General features: G+C 40.7%; 1 protein-coding gene across 2 annotated transcripts in view; it reads left to right on the top strand.

Annotated features, from left to right (window-relative positions):
* Nucleotides 1-21,040, top strand: part of ITGA9 (integrin subunit alpha 9) — a 225,199-nt gene that overhangs the window by 195,319 nt on the left and 8,840 nt on the right. Inside the window, exons 24-27 of one of the 2 annotated variants that reach the window (XM_075083639.1) lie at nucleotides 2,621-2,746; nucleotides 3,340-3,459; nucleotides 5,208-5,309; nucleotides 13,382-13,501. In XM_075083639.1, coding sequence (XP_074939740.1) covers nucleotides 2,621-2,746; nucleotides 3,340-3,459; nucleotides 5,208-5,309; nucleotides 13,382-13,501 — 468 coding nt within the window. The remainder of the gene's footprint in view (nucleotides 1-2,620; nucleotides 2,747-3,339; nucleotides 3,460-5,207; nucleotides 5,310-13,381; nucleotides 13,502-21,040) is intronic. The other variant, XM_075083640.1, reaches the window with a different exon arrangement.

Raw genomic sequence — 21,040 nt, 5'->3', positions numbered from 1 at the left:
ACTTTGCCAGCAATTTTCTTCTCTGTGTATCAGATTATGAAGTTGGTCAGAAGGAGAGAAACAGGTGGCTGGGGTAGTACCATGTTTGAACACGGAGAGGCTCACAGGAGGCCAAATCCTGGTTTGTATTTCAGAGATGCAGTTCAGTCTCAGCATAATGCAGGCAGGAGTTTTGTATTAAGATTTTGTTCAGCAGGTTCGTTTCCTATACCTGAGTTTTTCATTGAAAACAGTTTAATCAGAAGTCACCATAGTTTTGTCTGACTGGTTGACTGAACCTTCCCTTTGTACATATGAAAATTGAGGAAAATAAGAGATGGTGTGAAATACAAAAGACTGACAGGCACCCTAACAAAACAAACACACACATAACACCAAAATAAAGAAAAAAAAAAAACAAAACACAAAAAAACCACCAAAACCCCTGACTGTGGCCAGTCCTTTAAAAAGGCTGGACTTCCATCTACCTCAGCATCATCCACCCATTTCAGAGGTTTTTGTTACTTTTTTCCTAATTCTGTGGCTCTGCTGTTTCTGACTGCTAAAAGAAACTGAGTGCTTCTCAGCTGCCTTACATCCATTCCTGCCCACCAGCTGTCAGCGTACACTGATTCATCACAGATACACAGATGAACATGACGTAATTTCTGTCTGGTTGAATACCCCCAAATCCTGCAGGCCAAGTGGTAAGTGTCTCTCTTTGGCTACTAAAACAGGGTGTAGGTGACCTGCTGGTCTGTGCCAGAGCAACACAGGTGACAGGAGGTGCTTCGTTCTTGCACAGGTCCCTCCTAGCATGGACAGAGACACTGAGTTTAATAGCCACCTTATCTAGGATTGCTGCATAGTTGGTAGAGAGGAAAGGGTATTTCCAAACTCAGACTTAGTCATCTGGAGGTGCTTTTCTCTGTTTCAACTAAAGTGTTTTAAAAAGGATGAGATGGAGCCAAGCTTCAGCTTAAGAAAAGATAATCATTTAGAGAAGAAAGGACCAGATTTATGTTGTTTCAGGCCAGATAATTCTTTTCAGCCTTGTGAGATATTTCTGCTTTGGTTTGTTCTTACACTGTATTTGTACAGGATGTAAAGCAGGACTATTTGGACAGTATGCCAAAAGCTGGGATAGTGCAGAAGCTCATGATGTCCTTTCTGTACCTCTTGCGTGAATCTAATGACATCTGATCAAGTGTCTGGTAATTCAGACTTTCAGGAAGAAGAAACAAGTACTGAATAGATCTTGACTCTCTGCTGTTCTTGATTTTACGTAAACCTTCTGGCTGATCTGGATCTAGTTCCCACATGAAAGTTCAAAGAAAATAAATGCCAGCTTTGTGAATCTCTTACCTATAATAAATAACAAAAACTCATTCCAGGTGATCTGGACAAATGGAGAACATCATAGTCTTAATTTTCAGTTGATCCCAAGGAGACTGTAAACTGTGTGTAGCTACCTGTACCTATATCTGTTGGAAATGTAAAGACAGGTTATGAATATGTACTTCAAAGAACAGATTATGAAGAGCCTGTGGGCCAGTGAAGCAGAAAAGGTATATCTTACCAAGAGACATAAACATCACTTGTCTGGAAAATAACATTTAAGATCTAGATAGAACTTCGGGGTTTGTTTCTTTTTCGGCAATACTTTGGCTAACTCAGCTATAAACTGTTCAATGCAGAATTGGACTCAGAGCATGCAGCTTTCCTATCTATAACAACTTTTTTTCTCCCTCTTTCAAGGATTTGTGATTTGAATAAGGTACAAGTTTTCATCCTCTCAGAGTAGAGCAGAGGATGAGGAGAGGTCAACAGCAGGATGTATAAGAATGTCACTTGGTGGTTTACGGGAAAACCTCCCTCTCACTCTTACAGGTTTTAAGGATGGCAGCAGGCAGAACTTGCTGATACTTTGTTGTCATAGTTTGTATTAAATTCCAATAGATTTTCTTCAGTGAATATTCGTAAGCTGCAAAAAGTGAGAAGGGTTTTCTAGTGTGAGGTTATCTTGACTGAAGATCATTTTATCAAAGCTTGGTACATTTCACTTGCTTCAAGCATTGACTCTCCTGGACAAGTGAATAAGGTAATGATAGAAAAAGTTTATTTTTGTATTGTTTATGCTCAAGGTAAAAGCACAGATTCTGTGTCCAGGTTTGCACATTTACACAAAGATTTTATCTCATTAGTTCTGATATAAACTGTGAAACAACCAAGTTGGCCAAAGCATCAAATAATACAGTTACAAAAAAGGTAATATACAGGGTAAAACAATTGACTTTAAATACTGCATGGTGATTTATATCTTTTGCTGAGATTTTTCTCTTCTGTCTCCATCTCCAGACATATAGAGCATGGATGCTTACATGTGAGCTAGGTTAGATGTGTTCATATCCTATCCAGTCAGAGACAAGCATTTCCAGAGCATGATTAGTCTGGCTTACTTTAGACATTTTCTGTAGAATTATTTGACTCCTGAAACACTTATTTCTCTCTTTCGACTGTTAATGGGAGTCCAGACATCCAGCTCAGATGTAGGTGTATTTTTATGGGCAGACTAATCCCACCTTCTTGTGTTATTTATTTTAATTCAGAGTAATAATTGTGATTATAATTGTGCTTGCAGGTTGGTCAGGACAAAGGAAGCTGTTCTCTTCATAGAAACCCCAGCCCATGCATTGTTCCTCAAGAGAATGAAAATATTTTCCACACAATATTTGCTTTTTTCACAAAGTCTGGCAGAAAAGTATTGGTAAGAAAGTCCACCTATGACAAACTTGAACATATGATGTATCTTACAACAGATTTTGCGTGGCTCAGCATGAAGAACTCGAGCTAATAGTTCATTTTAAAGCAACTCTTTGGTGCATGTAGACTAATACTGATGTGCTGTGGGGATATCGAGTGATTTTAATTATCTGATTTTTAAATGGATATAGGAATGTTCAGGAAGTGCAGTGGGGAAGGAGTTACCCGACATGGCAGCGCACACTCAGTGACCAGAGCCCTCGCTCCCGTATTTTATCAAGGCATGTGGGGCAGCGGGGCCCTGCACCGTGCTCAGTGGCTGACCTGTGCAGAGGGCTGGTGTGCAGCAGTGGCCCAGCCCCATGCACTCACATGTCTCAGCAGCTCTGCAGAGGGCTGAATTTCACCTGCCTTGCTTTCATGCAGGTCTCTATATAGCTGTCTTCAGGTCTTGAAAGTTGTTGCTGTTTCAGTGCAGGAGTGCCGTATTTTAGCAGTTTACTGTGTAACATAGTCAGCTGGCATGTTTGCTGTATACAGTTTGTCACTGAATTTTTTTCCTCCTTTGCCTAACAGCTTTTTCCATATTTCCTGTAGGACTGTGAAAGACCAGGCAGGTCCTGCTTAATTATACGCTGCAATTTAAGCTCACTAGCAAAAGCAGAGTCCTGTGATATAAGTGTCTACACACTGCTGAATACTGAGATACTGAAGAAGGTATGTGCTTCCTTTGTAGTTTGTCTTAAATACTAATTTAAATCTACTTATGTGCATCAATGGTCTCAAGAGCTGCATTCCTTCTTTGCTTTACTAGTGTGTTATAAAAAATGATGGTGTCAGAGAAAACAGATCTATTTATCAACAGTGTGTATGGAGGTGTTAATCCTAGTTCTTACCCATTACCCATTAAGGCAGAAATAAATTAAATTCAGAAATTTATACATTGAGAAACAACAGATGAGACCCCTAATTGTATGCATGGTGTTAAAGCTAGAGACTTCTGAAAGTTTAATTGGTTTCCAAAAGTTTTCATTCTGAAAAATGAAAAGTAGAGTAAGTGCATGTAAACTGTGACCAACTATCTATCATTCCCTCCGTGTAAGCAGATACGTGGCAGTTTTTTGTAATTCTTTACTTCAAATGATTATTATTCAAAGAAGATACATCACGACCATATTAATGCTGAGCTTGACATTTGTGACAAGAAACAAATGGTTGCAAGTTAATTCCTGTCTTCTCTGAAGCCACTGAATGAGACAGCAGATCTTTTAAATTTCTAGTGATTTACTGTGCTCTGCCCTGTTTTTCTATACTTATGGAAACGCTGACTGTGTAGTTGTGGCAAGATGCTGAAAGATTATGAGGATATAAGATAATTAGAGGAGAAAGCCGATAACATGAGCCTACTAAAATAAACCTGTCTTTGATAGATTCTAGATTAAAAGTATTGGAGAAAGCCCTTACTAGAAAGCAGTTCCTAAAGCAATTGATAGCTCTGAGCTTTTCCAGCTGAAACCGGCCAGTCTGCTAACGTTTGTTCATATTTGAAAACAGGAAATCTAGGCAAGGCCAGAAGTTTCATATTCATAATAGTTCTGTATTTGTTACATGCTTATAGAAATGCTGAAATGAAAGCAAGTAACTGAGTGCACGCAAAATGTGCGTCTAGGAAAGTCAGTCCTGGGAACAGCCAGGATTCATCCCATCTGCTGGGTCCTTTCCAAAATGACTATTAGCAGCACTCCTTTAAAAGACGCACAGTGCTTACACATGTCTTTGGGTCAGTACCACTAATTACATGCTATTTGTTACTTATCACCTACCCTCCCCAAGGTGAACAGCATACAGATTACTAACCTGTGAATTGAAATGGCAACTTAATTGGGATATACCTGTTAAAAGGCACTGCATAAAATATAGGAGAAATATATATTAATAAGGGGAGGTGTACATTGAATATTTAAGATATTTGCGGTGCACAGATTCAAATAATTAAGAAGTTTTCACCTTAGGATATACTTGAGTTTATCCCAGGTTTCATATATCTTTTTTTTCTGTTCACTTGAAAAACAAATAGGAACTTTTCTTCGATGATTAATGTTGAGCCTGCCTGTGTTGCTTGGCAATGGTTCTGTCTTTGTTTTTGTGGTAAATGCAGGCAACATCAGCAGGCCAAATACAAATGATGTGTTTGAAGTCCAACATACCTGATTTTGTTTTAATCTGAGATAAGGTGCTTGGTTTTGTGTGTCTGTTATGAGCATAAGGTATATTTTTTCAAAGTGGGGCTTTAACCAGGATAGTTCTTAACTCTCAACCCAGCCTCCACTAAGCATTCTAAGCATTGTCTAGATGTTTTTATTACACTATCAAATGTTTGATGTTTTTGTTTGGGGGTTTTTTTGTGCCTTTTTGTTTTTTTCTTTGCACCCTCAAATCCATTTCTTCCTCTTTTTACTTCTCAGGACACTTCATCAGTCATCCAGTTTGTCACAAGGGCACGGGTGCAGGTGGACCCTGACCTCAGAGTTGTGGAGGTGCCCAATGGGAGCCCAGAAGAAAAACCAGTAAGTAAATAAACCTGAAGAGAAAGGCTTCCTGATCCCGGTGGGCTGGAGATCATTGAGAGCTGTACACAAACTGGAATTTGTGGCTGGGCTTGGGCTGGGCTAGCCCATGAGAGCGCCCAGACTTTGTCTGGCTAGACTAGCAGTGCTGTGAACTGTACTTCTGTAATTTTGCTCTCTGTGGTAACCATGCCATCACAGTGAATTATGTTATATGGAGCAGGAGGATCTGTGTTGTACTAGCCAAAATTGTAATACCCTTGAGGTATTTGTGCCAAATTAGGTTTAGCTTCCTGGTCTAGGGTTAATGTCTGCTTTAATCTAATTCAGATTTTCCTTGAAAGCCTAGCAGAGACTTGAAACCCCAGCAAAGTCATTTCAGATGTGCCAGTATGAGATATTTAGAAGTGTTAATGACATTTTGGGAGCTGTGAAAATGGGCAAGGGAGTCTAAACTTTCAGAGATTGATTTAACAGTTCCGTTGTGCTGAGCTGGTGGAATTCGTATATGTCCTGATACTGCATTTTGTGTTGATCTGCATGAGGTTGGAATTAAAGTGCAAGGTGAATTCACTGTATAGTTTTAGCTGTCAGTAAAACTGGACATGGCCATGTTTACAATCTACTGGAGAAGGCCGTGATCGCTTTGGTTTCCTACTCCAAGTCATCTAATACTTAGGCATGAAAATTGAACAGGGGACCACATCTGAATTCAGCTTTCTTTTTTGCTTGGTGAAATTTTAAAGTTTCGTTTCTTTTTTTTCTCTCTCATGTGAGGATCAGAGGTAACCTGGACTATTATAAATTTCTCCTCTTGCTATGTATTTTTGGATTCCATCTGTCAGTTATCCTTTTATCCCCAATGATTGTCATCACCACCAGCCCATGCAACCGTTTTCTCATTACCTCCATTTTAGTGAGTGCTATTGAGTTTTGAGTGGGGAAACACTGAGTTCAACACACCTTTGGAAGACGCTGATGTCCTAAATTAAAGCACTTATCTTACAGATACTAGATTTAAAACCCTACAGGCAAAGGAAGAATTGAACCTGCATTTACTTACTACCTTCGGTCTGAAAGTAGACACCGCTCCAGTGACCATCTTCTCCGTCATCATGTCTGCAACCCTAGACTTAACTTCCCTAGACCTCATTAAACCTGTCAGAAAATGAAATTCTTTTGTATGACAGGACACCATTTTTTCCCTTCTGTTTTATCTTCTTTGTCAGGTTTCTGGACCGTTCTAAAGAGCATTAAAAAATAGGCTTGGCAGCTGAAATGAAAACATAGCTAGCCTTCCCTGGGAATGTGCCTTATAAGTGACTTGCACTCCTGATTGTTAATACATTGCTTGATCCCTCTTCAGTTCTGCAGCTTGCACAGAGCAAATCTTACTCCGTATGAAATTTTATGGCAAAATTTCATTAATGACTGAAGTAACGCCTGACTGTAATACCCATGCCCCAACCAAAATGCAAGAAATCAGGATATCTGTGCCAAATATTTTCGTCTGTAGAGGGTTTTAGAATCTCTCAGAATGATAGGCACAATGTGAAATGTGTGGGATTACTATTATTTAATGTTCAACATTTAGAAATGCTTTTATCTAGGAATGCAAGCTCTGCTGTATTTCATTATTATCTAATGCTTGGAGAAAAAAAGAAAACAAACAAAAAGAACCCATTGTCCTTTTCCTGTTCCCAGAAAGCCTTTCATTGAGCCTTGAGTTGCAACTATTATAAAGTGCACTGCGTGTGCTGTGAAGCTATATTAATCTTCAGACAAGAGCTTGCTCCTAGTTCGTGGGAAGCCCTAGTTGTAAAGGAGCATGCATGACATGTAGCCATGTAACATCAATTTGTAATTTCAAGTCTTTTCTAACGTGAGTGCCATTTGCTGTCTCCTTTATGCTATTTCCATATGTCTGTTGGCTTCACCATTTCTGTATGTTTTGCATAGGGTCATGTTCAGGGAAAAATTTAAGACATGTGGTTTGGCTCAAGGTATTAATTTCCCACCCCCCCTTTTCTTGTGGAATGCAGAAGGGAATAGTACTTGCTGCAAGCCACAGCTATTCAGCTGGAAGTAGAGACAGGAGAGAGAAAATGTCTTTGTTCATACTCCTCCCTTCCTTTTTAAAGCCCATTCTGTATTCTTTTCATTGACCATGGACTGCTGTACTGTATCCGTTTGGACAGCAGCTCCCTCTGAATAGTTATGCATGGACTTCCTTTGACTCTGTTTATGAAAGCATTCCCTAACAATGAAAAACATTTTCTTAGACACTTTATCATGGCAGATTTGAAGAGACCTTTTTGCTTTCTACAGCTAAACGTAGACATATTAGACCATTTAAATGGTTCTTTAGAACCAGGTGCCCTTATTTCACTGGGCACTTTTATAATATGGTGTACAATATCAGGGTGCGAACTACCTGTAAAGAAGACAAAAGGAAAAGGAAGACTAATATTTGTGATGATAGTGTAAGAAGTACCAGTGGTGGCAGGACCACCCATATAAATAGCAGCTTTGTCAGAAACTCTAGTAGAGGATTTGTAAGGGAGATGCAAAAGCTTATGTAAATAGCTGTGAGCTGGGAAGCAGGCTGTCTTTGAAATAAACCCATTTTTTGAAAAAGTGCATTTATGCAATTTTCAGAAATAATTTCTCTGTATTTGGATATGTTTTTATGTGATTTGGAATGATATATTTTCTGTCTCCAGTTACAGTAGGCTGTTTTAACTCTTACATTGAACAAATCACATAAAGAAGGTGAGCAGAGTTTGGATTTGGCTCTGTGATGACAGTTGTATTAACATGAGTGTATATTGGCTGAAACCAATGGTGTGGTATTTTCAGGAGGCATACTTTCTTTCCTTGAGCATATGGGTTTCCATGAAGGTTTGGCTCCCTTCTTCTGTGCATGTGAGGCAAAACCAACAATAAGCTTCATGAAAGTGCAGTAGTCAAATACTAGATCCAGGGATTTGCATCCTGTGCTTGCTGCTCATGTGCAGGAGGAGGAGTGCTCTTATGGAGCTAAAGGACTTCCCTGTGTGTGTGTGCAAGTGTGGAGGGAAGAATAAGCTGGATTTCACTGTGTCAAAACCAGCCAAATGCCTCTGAGTCTCCCTATCTTGAAAGTGAGAGAATGCAAAATTAAATAGATGAAAGGGGGACTCCATATAAAATGCTCACAACTCCTGCAACAAAGTGCCCTATAAAGCTTAAGGCTACCGTTTAGCTGTCTGGTGCTGTCAGATCAACACAGGTACGCTTCATCAAGCCTTTGAGTCTTTCTCTCCTCCTGGGTGGAGTTCTCTCATTTTCAGCCCAATCACCCTGGGTTTAATTCAGCACAGGCAAGTGGTTGCCCTACATGGATTGTTTTTCTCAGGGTTTAGGTATGTTTATGGTTGCGATGATAAACATTTATTTGGGAGAAAACAACAAAGAAAAAGTTAAAAATTAATTTTATGGCTGTGAAGACCTACAAGGTGTTTTTGAGAGGTCTTTATATGTATGTTCAGGTGTCTAAGTTTTAGCTGCCTGCCTGTGGTACAGAGGATGCCTGACTTTGGCCCGTTCTCCGTGTCAGCATTGGAAGGAGCAGCATGTGGTACTAGACAGTTCTCGTAACGTCCCAGCCTTTTTTTAATGCACATGGGAAAACCCCTTCCACTCAGCAGCACACCACCAGCCCCTCTTGCCTTTTAGAAACACTCAGCATTTTAAGGTGCCTGTTCTCTCCCGATTACCTTTGAGATGGGCACAACATCCTAGCCTGGCTGGAGCCAGATGTGTGCTTCCTCCAGCAGCTTTGCAGCCCCATTTCCAGTGGGTTATTTGCTGCCTTATTGTTTTCACCATGTTTCATTTTTCATTTCCCCATTTTACCTTTCCATCTGTTACTGTAACAATCCCTTTATAGATTTTCTTGTCTTTATGATACAGTCTGGCAGGTAGAAACACACACTTGGGTAAAGGAACAGAACAATACACAGTAGCAGTAAAATACAGTTAACTTCCCAGGGATAGACACAAGCAGGTAGCAAGGATACCTCAGGTTTGTATTTTTCATGAGCTTCCAAGGTTTTTCATTGTATGTGTGAATAAATAAATATTTTAAAAGGAATACCTATACATATATGTACAGATATATAGGAGAATGGTGTCTTTACTGCAAGTCCCCCCAAGTATAATGGCGCTTGAATGGACAAGTCAGGCAGCAAGGCAGTGTGGTTTGAAACACCGGAAGTAATGCAGAAATAAAATATTTTTTGATAATCTGATGTCTTCCATGGTGCTGTGGTTCATGATGCAAGTGCGTAAAATTCATATAGTGCACACAAGCAAAAAGAAACTAGAATTTTGCAATTATGTATTTCTAACCAGATTTTGCTGAAGTATGTTTCTTGGCTTTCTGAGTCCCAATGCGGCAGTGTGTGCCTATTTTGCAAAGGGTTTCAGCACAGTATGAACTTGAAGTATTTGCAAAGTTCCTACTCAGTTAACTTCTTGCCTACACACTTTACTGAAATAGGGTGTTTTAAAAGCAGTAAAAAAAAATAAAAATTCTGATTCTTTGCAATTTGTTCACTAAGACTATCAGAATATAGCAAGTGTTTGGCACAGGTAGAAGGTGAACTGGTAGAAGCCCTTGTCCATGTGGGTTCAACATTTCAGAAATCAGTGGTAGGGTGCAGATTTGTGATTTTACAGAAGGGCAGTTACATTGCGTAAAACCTGATTGATGTGTGAGCTACACACAGCTAAATGGTGAGCTACGCTGCCTCCTGGGCTTCCCTGCTTTCAGATCCCGCAAGTACAGCGTGAAATGCAAAAGATAAATATGAAACTAAAACTCCTCATACATCGTCAAGACAATGGTGTTTTCATGGCAGAGTCTGTCAGAGTTCGAAAACAAGCCTCTAATCCACTCTGTATTTTGTGACCGTTGCATGTGCTTTGTCTGAACCAGACAGCTGCGGCCCACCACCACGCTCTCTGGGATGCTTCCCCACCCACCCTGACGTTCTGCATCCGTCGCTCTTAGCACTCCAGTCTTCTCTATCGGTCAGGGCTGTAGGAAGTGCGCTGGGCTGGGGGCTGCCTTGTGCTCCCCAACATGTTGGCTCTGCTGCTGGGGTGGATGGGACAAGAAGTTCAAGGTTCACTTGAGACTGGCTTTCAGAAACTGCACAATGGCCGGTGGGTCACGTGGGAGGCGGCAGATGGCACACCATTCTTTAATAACATCCCCCTCTGCCTCCAACCTGCCCCCTGGGGTGACTTCTTTTTCTGGCCTCCCACCACTTGCTGTACTGGCTTCTTGCTGACACTCCTGATGTGTGATGTACACTGGCTGTCTGCTCAGTCTGGTTTGATTGAGGTTTGGCTTGGGTTTTTTGTTGTTGGTTGCTTCTTCACCAAACTCATTGCAGTGGCTGTGTATTAATGCAGGCAGATACTGAGGGCTTGAGAGGGATAAAGACATTAACATGCACAACATTGCTGCTCCTCTCCAAACCACAAAGCCATGAACAGGTGTTTTTTTTATGGTTGTATGTTGATTCCAGGCTGCTAGGAAAAAAACCAGATAGATAAGAAGCTGTTGTTGCTCTCTACCCTTATAGCTCGAGCTGTGACTGCAAAAGCTACAGCCAAGCTAGTCTAGACAGTGTGCTTCAAACCTGAAATGTGGGGCTCTTGCTGTAGTGATGATGTATGATTTGATCTCTGCAGCTATTCCTGGCTCTGTCTTTTGGCAGCATGAAAGACAGGTCTATTGTGCTGGAGGTTGTGTTATGTAAACATCTACTCTCTGAGTAGTGGAGAGAAGGCACCACCTCATTTTGCATCCAGGGACTGCTTGAAAGGTCTCTTCAGTAAAGTTGGCAATACTTAAAATGTTAGGAGACGTTTTTTCTTTTAGAGTCAGAAAGGAAAATAATATCAGTGCCTTATCTAAAAAATAGTCTTCTGAATTGTGTCCACAAGATGGATGCTAACCGTAGCCTTCATGAGAAATGGACTGCCACATCAGATCATCTTTCCCAGCTGGCTCAGAAATACAAAGAAGGCACAAGATTTGCGTTTGATCTCTTCTGTCTGGTATTTCCCTTACACTTGTCTTGGCTATGAGGGAAACTCTGCTGCTCAGGAAACTTTCTCTGTTCAACAAGATGTCTTAAAAATCATGACAAAGGCTTTATCTGAAACACTAAAGTAATTATTTTTCTCGGGTGAAGAGATAGTCCATGTTCAAGAGCTATTTTGAGCACTGTGATGGTAGTTATGGGAATATGTTTGGATAACGCTATCTATGTATTTCTTTGTTCCTGTCCATTCGTTATGTTTTCATGTCTCATTGTCATCAAATGCCTGATAATACCTCATCAATAGAAAAAAACAGCATGTGTAAATCAGCTGTGTTCAAATTCCTCCTCCAGAAAAGCTGTGGTCTTCATCAGTGTTAGCCTGTGAAACTAGGACAAAGGATCTTTGAATACTTCTTAATGGGAACACCGTGACAAAATACAGCCCTACTCACCTGCTTTCTCTCATCTGTGCCTATAATTTTTGTGGGTGTTTTCTGAGGCTGCGTATGCTTATGGAAACAGAGAAATGTTCGTTAGTGGGATCCTGGGAGGCTGTCCGGTCCTATTTCCCACTCAAAGCAGGGCTGTTGCCCGCACTAGCTCAGGATCCCCATGGCTTTGTCTGAGGCTTGGAAACCTGTAAGGATGGAGAACTCAGAGCTTCTTTGGCCCCTGTTTCAGTGCTGCCATCACCTTCCTCTTGCAGCCTTTTCCTGAATGCCCACTTTCACCATCCATATGGGTTGCATGATATCGCATTCCCTTTCCTGTCTCATAAATGGCACTGTTTTAACAGTGTCACCAGTGAGTGGAGGTATTTTGTGGGTCTTTAAAGCATGGGCTTCTTAAAGATGAGAATCTTGGGGTCGCATAATTGCATCTGACTCTAACTCCCAGATTTTCACCCACTTTTAACTACCAAATTTTTTTTGTTTCTTTTAAAAGATTGATTTAACAATTCATATCTACGAAAGGGTTTTGACATTTTTGTAAGCAAAGATGATGAAAGTGGTTTATGGAGGAGGGAGGAAAACTCACTATTTTGACTTCCAAAAAAAACCAAAACAAAGCCAGGCAAAGCAAACGTATTACCTTTAAAAAAATCCCTGCTGCCTCTCTGCGTTTGCTGGGTATTAAATTGCCAAATTTGACATAGAAATAGCACTCACTGAGCAGAGCTGTTTTTGAGTTTTCCACTGAGGAACTGGTTTTGATTGAAATAAGAGACTGGAAATTCACATAGTGTATACGAGTGGTATAATTTGCTCCCATTTTCATCTTAAGGCAGACAGTTAAGGAAAGCTCATTGTAGGATGTATTTGCCTGCCATACAAGCTATACAGAAAGAGAGAAGAGAACAGCAGGGGACTGCTCTCTGCATTCCCAGAAGGGCCCATGACAGCACGCGCCCTTCCCTCTTTCACACAGTATGTCTTGTGAAGCACAGCAGGGACAATTTGTACTGAGTAAGGATATATGCAAGTTGTCCATTCTTCGTGAAACAAAAAGTTAACAAGCTCAGCACACGAGTGTTACACATGAAGCATTGGGGTGTTTGGCAGGGCCTGGGACATGATGAGTAAGACAAACCATGCAAGACGTCATGGCAATCGCTGCCAATCCAAGGGATGGAGTTTTTCATGCAAACCTTTGTGCACCTTTGGTGGCCCAGCACCAGAACAAGCTCAGTGTTTGGGGTGGGGGGTGGGTGGTTGGCAGGGTAAGAGTTATTACGGAGTGGAAGCTGATATCCTTTGGATCCAATGCATGGCTACTCAAATTCCACTTGAAAGCTTTAAATCCCTCGCGAAAAATAGATGGAAAGCATGAAACTAAGGACGCATTCCATATTTGTTTGACAGATGAAATACGATCAGCGAGGCCACCATGCAATGTGTTTAATAAGATGAGTACAAGAGAAAACAATACAACTTCCAATCATAAAAAGATCTTTTTCTAATTGCTTTGTAGGTGGTCTTTGAGGCTTTGCACAATCTGGAGCCTCGTGGGTATGTTGTCGGATGGATCATTGCCATCAGTTTGCTAGTGGGAATTCTCATCTTCCTGTTGCTGGCTGTGCTCTTATGGAAGGTAAGGTAACAGATGCAACATAAACACCAAGGCTAGTCCCAGGGAAAAAAAGCTTAAATTTATCCTTGCATTTACTACCCATTTGCTTTAGGAACTAAATAATTGTCCACTGCATTACAGAAGATATCAGCCAGCAAAAGTATTTTCATATCCAGGCTTTTGTGAGGGACAGAGGGAGACTTATGATGTAGAGAAGAAGTGGAAAAGTGGATTATTTTTAGGCTGGGTTATTAAAAGTTGAAACATCTGATACTATTTCAGGACAAAGGAGAATCTCTCTTAGAAACCTGCTGTTATCTCACACTTAGATACCTGGTACATCTCTATGGTCTTATGATGACTGAGGCTCACTGATTTCAACAGGGTTTCCTGAAAATCAGGCCAACTTTGTTTGACCAGCTAGAAGGTCGGGTGCATGCCTAGCAAAAACCAGTCAGTAGCTACTGTTTTCAAGAGGTAAATGCCTGGGGGAGAGGAGTATCCACGAATAAATTCTTCGGATCCCTCAAAGAAAGAGTTCCAGATGAGTAAAATACATTACCAAAGCAAGGAGCACTGGGACCTGTTAAAAGCCAGCCTTCACACCATCTCTGATAAGATACAATTCTTGTACAGGCACTGTTACATGGTAAAACTGGGCTGATGCTGACACTTAGCAGCAGCCATCTGGTGTGGTAAATATGAACGGTAAGGAGCTTCAAGTGTTTTCATTCCTCAGTTCCCTGTTACCAATTCATAAACTTAAAAGGCCACGGTCAAGGTCAGGGACTGTCTTTGAGAGAAGTAAATCTCAAATGTACACATGGGAACAAGTCCAACCTTATTTTGCTTCCTGTGGCGGAGGTACAGCAGCCTGATTCGCACTGTTTAGCAGCATGTGTGCTGCAGGCTCTGCTCACCGGCTGTGCCGGGACTGGAGGTCGCAGCCCCAATGTGCTGTGAAAGGACACATCACTGCAGGTCCCGAGGCTGTAAAATGGATTTACAAACCTTGGCCAAAAACTGGCCATGCAATTCTTATTATAGATGTGTGTATAGCTGTGTTATAGATTATACATCTACCTCATAGATTATATACATTTTATATGGGTTATAGATTTAAAGTATTTTTATAGTCAGTTTTGAAGATTTTTAAGCATGTACTGGCCAGGCCAAAATTAACTGTGCTTTCCATTTGGAAAACAGTGTTTGACCACAGGCTAAAGTCACTTGGTTTATTCAGCCTGGAGAAGAGGAGACTGAGGAGAGACCTCATTGCAGTCTTACAGCTTCCTCGGAAGGGGAGGAGGAGGGGCAGGTGCTGATCTCTCCTCTCTGGTGACCAACGATAGGACCCAAGGGAACAGCAGGAAGATGTGCGGGGAGGTTTAGGTTGGCTGTTAGGAAAAGGTTCTTCACCCAGAGGGTGGTGGAGCACTGGCATGGGCTCCCCGGGGAGGTGGTCACGGCACCAAGGCTGACAATATTCAAGAAGCACTTGGACAACACCCTCAGACACATGGTGTGAATTTTGTGGTTGTCCTGTGCAGGGACAAGAGTTGGACTTCATGATCCTCTCAGGTCCCTTCCAACTCGGGACGTTCTATGGTTCAGTGATCTCATAACTTCTGGTTTTCTGGCACATGGGAAATGCATTTGCTTTCTGTGGCAGAAAGAGTGGGGGAAAGAAAAAAAAAAGGTCTCTCCAATTAAGATGGCAGTATAACCATAAGAATGGAAAAATGTGAGATTGGAAGAGGCCCAGGGTTTATGTCCCAATGACACACGGTTTTGAAAAAGAAGTTACTGCTGCTGATAGCTACATGACTGATTTCATATGGCTTGTTTCCTGAAGGTAAAAAGGCACTAGACAAACTGTTTGAAAATGTGCAAGATAAGAGGAATAGCACCTTTCACTGTGAGTCTCCATAAGAATCTGACACAAGTTCAGTTCTTTGTCTCTACTAGAATTAGTTTGCTTCCTGGCTTAATCTTGAGACTTGACCTCTTCTGAAATTTTACAGGGATCATTCAAGTACACATGAAGAAGCTGTCATTTTGTTGCTTGAAAGCCTTGAGGCTTTCCGAGTGACAGCAACAAAAAATTATATCTAACACCAGGCTTATATGGCCCTTTCTGTATGCAGATGTTAAAGTGCTGAGGCAAAGCAAGATGAGCTGCCTTGCCCGGAGTCCTGTGGCAAAGATGGCCAGAAAAGCCAGGCTTTGTCAGCTGCACTTCAGTGTTTTGTCTGCAGAGTTGCATGATTTCTAAAGGAACGAATAACTTAAGGTTTTGTTTTAGAGGAAAGTGACTAAAAGTTTGTAGCTGCTAGTATCAGCCAGTATTTTCATTTAAGTCTTAGTTTGGAACATAAATATACGTAAGTAATACTGTGCACTCACTAGTTGCTATATTTATTGAAGTTATTGGCAATATTAAAGTTGTCTGAGATAAAACTGACGTGGGAAAGTTGAAGTCCTGCAGAGGAATCTTAATTGTCTGATTGTAAATATTTGTTAGACAAAATGGGCCAAGTATATCCTACAGTCATTCCTAAATTTTGTATGTGAAGAAGTCAAGAAAACCCGTATTTTAGAAGTGTTTTAGTCTTTTCACTGTGGAATGAAATAACAGATTTTAATTAGATGGAGTTTTGGGCATTTTGGAACCACTAGTGAGAACTAGAAATGACCCAAATTTTAGGACTAGAGTATAAACTAAATTATATTTTTATTAAGAAATTAATTAGAGCTAAACTGTGGCCTTGGAAGGCAGCTGTTTACACAAAACAGAGCAGGAGCTGGAGCAAACTCATTATAAGGAAGCTGGGCACTGGCAACAGTGCAGGGTTTGCTGGCAGCAACTGTCTCAGCCCTATGTGGAAGTTACACTCTCACTGTGTGCACGACTGCGCTATGAATGGCATGACACAATGGAAAAATCCTCAAACACACCAGGATTTTGCACATGGAGTAAGCAACTCCTTAAAGTTCCAGAAAAATATATATATATGTAAATATTTCACATTATACACTGCTGGAACTAATGGCATTAGCAGGAGTGAGATCTTAGGAACATTAAAGCGCCAAATCCTCTTTTGAATCAGAATAAGGTTACTGTGCATACAATAAGATAAGGGTGGTCATTACTTCATTATTTGTAGATCTAAAATTGCACAGTTTAGGGGTTCATGTCAGTGGAAGTGATGTTAAATGCCTGGTTTTTTCACTTCAAATAGAGGCTTATTTATTCACATGCAAGACCACAGCCATGTTTATACACACATAACAAGTTTTTTAATGTGAGATTGGTCAGTTTTTGACCGGCTTAGGTTCTCTGTTTATTTTAGTATTTCATGTAGACACCATTTTTCTTCTGGTTTAAGTGCATACAGATTCAGAGAGGGTGAGCAGCTTTTCCTTGACTTCTGTGAGATGCTGTGCATAAGGTAGACTGGCAAGTGTTTCCCCATTTTTGCCTATTTTGTTGGATAGGCCAGTTTTACCCTGACATTTGTGGCTATTCGTATCTTGTTCATCCACTGCAGATGCCTTTGCGCAGGTATCCACGGGGATATGCTCCCACTCTTGCCGGTTCCTCTGCAGTGCAGCTCTCTCTTCCCACTCACGCCTTGCCTCAGGTCTCCCATGTGCAAGAGGAGCAGGAGGGGCTCTCATGCTGTTGCCCGCAGCAATACATCTTGGTTTTTACTGCGGAGATCGGCCTGCACCTCTTTGGTGGCCTCCAGATGCTTGTGGAGAATGGAGCAGGAGAGGAGGTTACTCTGCTTCAGGCCAACTACCCACATGCTAGACGAGCCTGTAGTTTCACAAGCACTGGCAACAGTTCAGGAGGGAAAGGCGGTCACGGCTGGATTACTTTGGGGAGTGCTGTCCCACACACACTTCCCTCAGCTGTCAGGACTGCAGCCATGCGGGGGGACAAGGTCCCCTTCGGGTATAGTGGATTTATGCACGCGTAAACCAGGGGAGAATTGGCGTGTGCCGTGCAAAAGAAAAACTGAACTATGATATATTATAACGCAATAAATATTGTGTTAATAATATTAGTGCTATACAATGCTGTGGATTGAAGTTTCTGCATTTGAACTGGCATGAGTTGTGGAGTGAATTATTCAATCCATATCATTTTAGGTAAAATGTTCAGAAAAAAAAAAATGGTTTGTGCACAGAGGTTATCAAAGAGGGGACGTATAAGCAAGTACCAGACTGGGCATTCGGGCAGCTGAGTGATCTGTGGAGCCACTTGTGGAAGTGATTTGCAAAACAAAGATTTTTATATTCATTGCAGTAACGTTATTTTGTTTCTTTGTGGCATGTTTAACACAGGAGCTGGATGTTTATCTAAACCTATTTATCTAGACATTAACCTTCTTTCCGAACTGAGCCTGTCCCTGTGGTATCCAAGCTCTGACTTGTCTAAAATTAGGTTTCTAGCACTGTTTTATAGCTTTTGGATTCCTGGAGCAAACAATTGATCTCTGGGTGTCCCATATGTAATAAGACACTCTTCTGCTCCAAACCCTGGATTTTTTGACAGGATTGCAGAGAGGGGAAGGACAAGCAGAATAGCACTCACATATATTGTTTTTTGATTAGGCAGAGGGTTCCTGCTCTTCAGTACATGCTAGACAGAACATTTTAGCCCTTTGTCTTAAAATGACAGTTTGAAGACTTTAGTTTTTAGGAGAAATATTGTGAAGACACTTCTGTCTACTGAGCTGAGTTAGTGCAGGCTTTAAACTGGCTTTTTCCAATGGGGAGCATGAATCCTACAAAGTGCTGGACTTGCAAAATCCTCATCTAAGCAGAGGCTGTATGCATGGATCTAGCTGTTTTCTAGCACTGCTTTAAGGGACAAACTTTGAAATATAAAGCTTTCTTTATGAAATATGAAGTTCTTTTAAAAAAAATCAGGCAAACCCAAGCAGGTTTTTCAAAGGTGTATTTGGGCTTCTTGCTTGGAGAAGTCTTAGGACTTTTTTTCTGTGACTGCACAAGTATCTTTGAAAGAACACTTGTTTTCCCCTACACGCAGAAGCTGCCATTGCCTCACATATTGTTTCAGCATTCAGAAAATGTCTGAAGCTAACCAAGGCTAAAGCTAACTTGACATTCACCTATGTTGCAAAACCCACTGTTTTCCCCTTTTTGGAAGGAGACACTTTCCCTTACTTAGGGCCTCAAACATTAAGTCTTTTTACAATGGGCCAAAACATACAGCTCACCATTTTCCAGCAGAGGGGGGGAAAAAAAACCCCAACCCTCTGCACTTATTCTTTGCCAGCGGTTGCTCTGTATCCTGTGTTACAAGCCCAAAAACATTTTCTCTCCCTTTTATCTTCAACTCAGGTGGCAGAGGCTAACTACCATTTCCTGGCCAGTCCTTGTACCCACCCCTTTTCCTGGTGGCAAGGTTTTGGAGTCGTAGCTCTGCAATGAAATAAAACTGCTTCTTCTTTTTGTATTTTTCCCCAGAGGTGCATAGGCACATACAGTTATGGCACAAAACCTCTGGATTTCAGCATAGGGGAGAAGTTTTCCTTCTTTATTTTTATATATATGTATGCATGCATGCATGTATATATTTCCTCCCTATATATCTATCTATAATATACATATACCTATCTATAACCTATTTATGTAATCTTCCCAGGAATAACACTTTTCAATTAAAAAGGTCTCCCAGGTGGGCGTAACCCACCCATTATCACAGCTGTTAAGAGCTGTATAGCTTCAAATGTTGGTTTCAAAACGGCAAAAACTGTGACTTCATTTGTGTTCTCTGAAATTCTTCTTTCTGTAGTCCTCAAATCATTGCATTCTGTAGTTTTTCTGATTAACTTTTCATTTTGTTGCTTTTGTTACCCATTTATCTAATTGCTTAAGGTAAGTTGTTACTTGCTGTCTCATATGTAGGCTTCCCAGGGGCACTACTTTTTTGACACAGATTCTAGGTTCAGTAGGCCTAGAATTAGCCTTTTTCGATATTATCCTGTTAGAAATAATAAAAATGCAGTCAGGTGATAATTAACTTCTGTGATTCAAAGCCAAACCCATATTATCTCCCTTGAGGAGGGAATGGGGCAGTGGAAGAGGTTGGTTGTTTGTATAAGTAATGATGTTTTTACCAGGCAGAAGTTAGGTGGATTATCTGAAGTCTGCATATTTTCTGAAAGAACAGCCAAAACTGTGTTTTAGTATGTTTCCTTTTCCTTGACCAAAGTGAGCATCACAAAATGTTTGTGGACCCTTGGCTTCCTGAGACCAAAGGGGTTTATATTCCTGCAACAGTGACTCAAATTTTGGGTTTTCTACAGTAGATTATTTGGTGATTTGCTGTGCTTTTTGAATTCTGACCAAACGTTACAGGAACTTTGACTTTGGGCATCTTTTATTTGTTCTTACACAAGTAAATGGTTAATGCTGCTGTTGTAGCCAAAACACTGCCTTCCCCAGTGAATTTGCTGGCTGCCATGTAGTATTTGTTCACCATCCTCGAGAGCAAGGTTGGCAACATTTCAGTGGTGGTTTGTGTCCAGTACTTGTGAAATGCCTTCTTTATCTTTCTGGATAAAATGAGCTATGTAAATGTACAGCAATAGTGTTGTGGCTGAGCGTTCTCCTGGTCCTAGTGTCCTCCAAATGGGAGCTGTGCATGCCAGGGCACTTTGAGAACATCACAGCCATTGCAGCTATGTCGCTGTCATCTGGCACCGTGTGAACAAATTGAATCCACTGGCAAGAGAGGGGTCAGGTTGTGGTTCAGAACGTCATTCTGAAAAGAAGATAGCCATTATTTTCAGGAGCCCAAACCAGAAAAAGAATACGTGTGTAGACTGAAAAATTGCAAATAAGTACCTGATGTTCCAAGGTTCTCTGCTGCCGGAACACAACATGTATTTATTGGAAGTCGCTAGCATCCCGCAGACCCAAATGCCAATAACAGAGAAAATGTGACTTATATAGTCTTGAACTCTCGCTTTAGGCTTGGTGTCACAGTGGGAGATGCTGTATTATGACTTACACCAGCCATAGCCATTTCCTCCTGGTTCAGCTAAACCCATGAAAGTAACTTATTCTGATAATTATGGACATAGTACAACTTTTATTCAAATATTTTTGGCAGGTCAAATATATCAAAATATGATTGTAAAACTACTTTTTATTGATTCCAGAAATAATCTTTAATGTTTAGTCTCCGGTTTTCAAACAAAGCCAGAAATATTTCAGTAGGTTTTTTTCTTTGGAGAGGAAATGGAAAATATGGATTGAGATATGTCTTAAATTAAATGCACTTTACAGGAATGATATATCTAATTACTGTCCTATTCCCTGCTGCGATTTAAGAGATCAGTATATAGTAATTAGTCCAGACATATCTGCAGTAGACATTGTGTTCTTTCTAATTTTTGAGACTGATAAGCAGAGATGAACTTTGGGTGTTGGCTGTGTTCATTCTATGACTTTTTAAAAAATAAACTACTTAAAATTTTGCAATAGGAAAAAATCTTTAAACTGTTTAGAAGTGTTTGT

This window comes from Phalacrocorax aristotelis, chromosome 2, assembly GCF_949628215.1.
Source record: "Phalacrocorax aristotelis chromosome 2, bGulAri2.1, whole genome shotgun sequence".
Lineage (NCBI taxonomy): Eukaryota > Metazoa > Chordata > Aves > Suliformes > Phalacrocoracidae > Phalacrocorax > Phalacrocorax aristotelis.
Note: the sequence above shows the minus strand (reverse complement) of the source record. Positions and strands in the feature narration are given on the sequence as shown.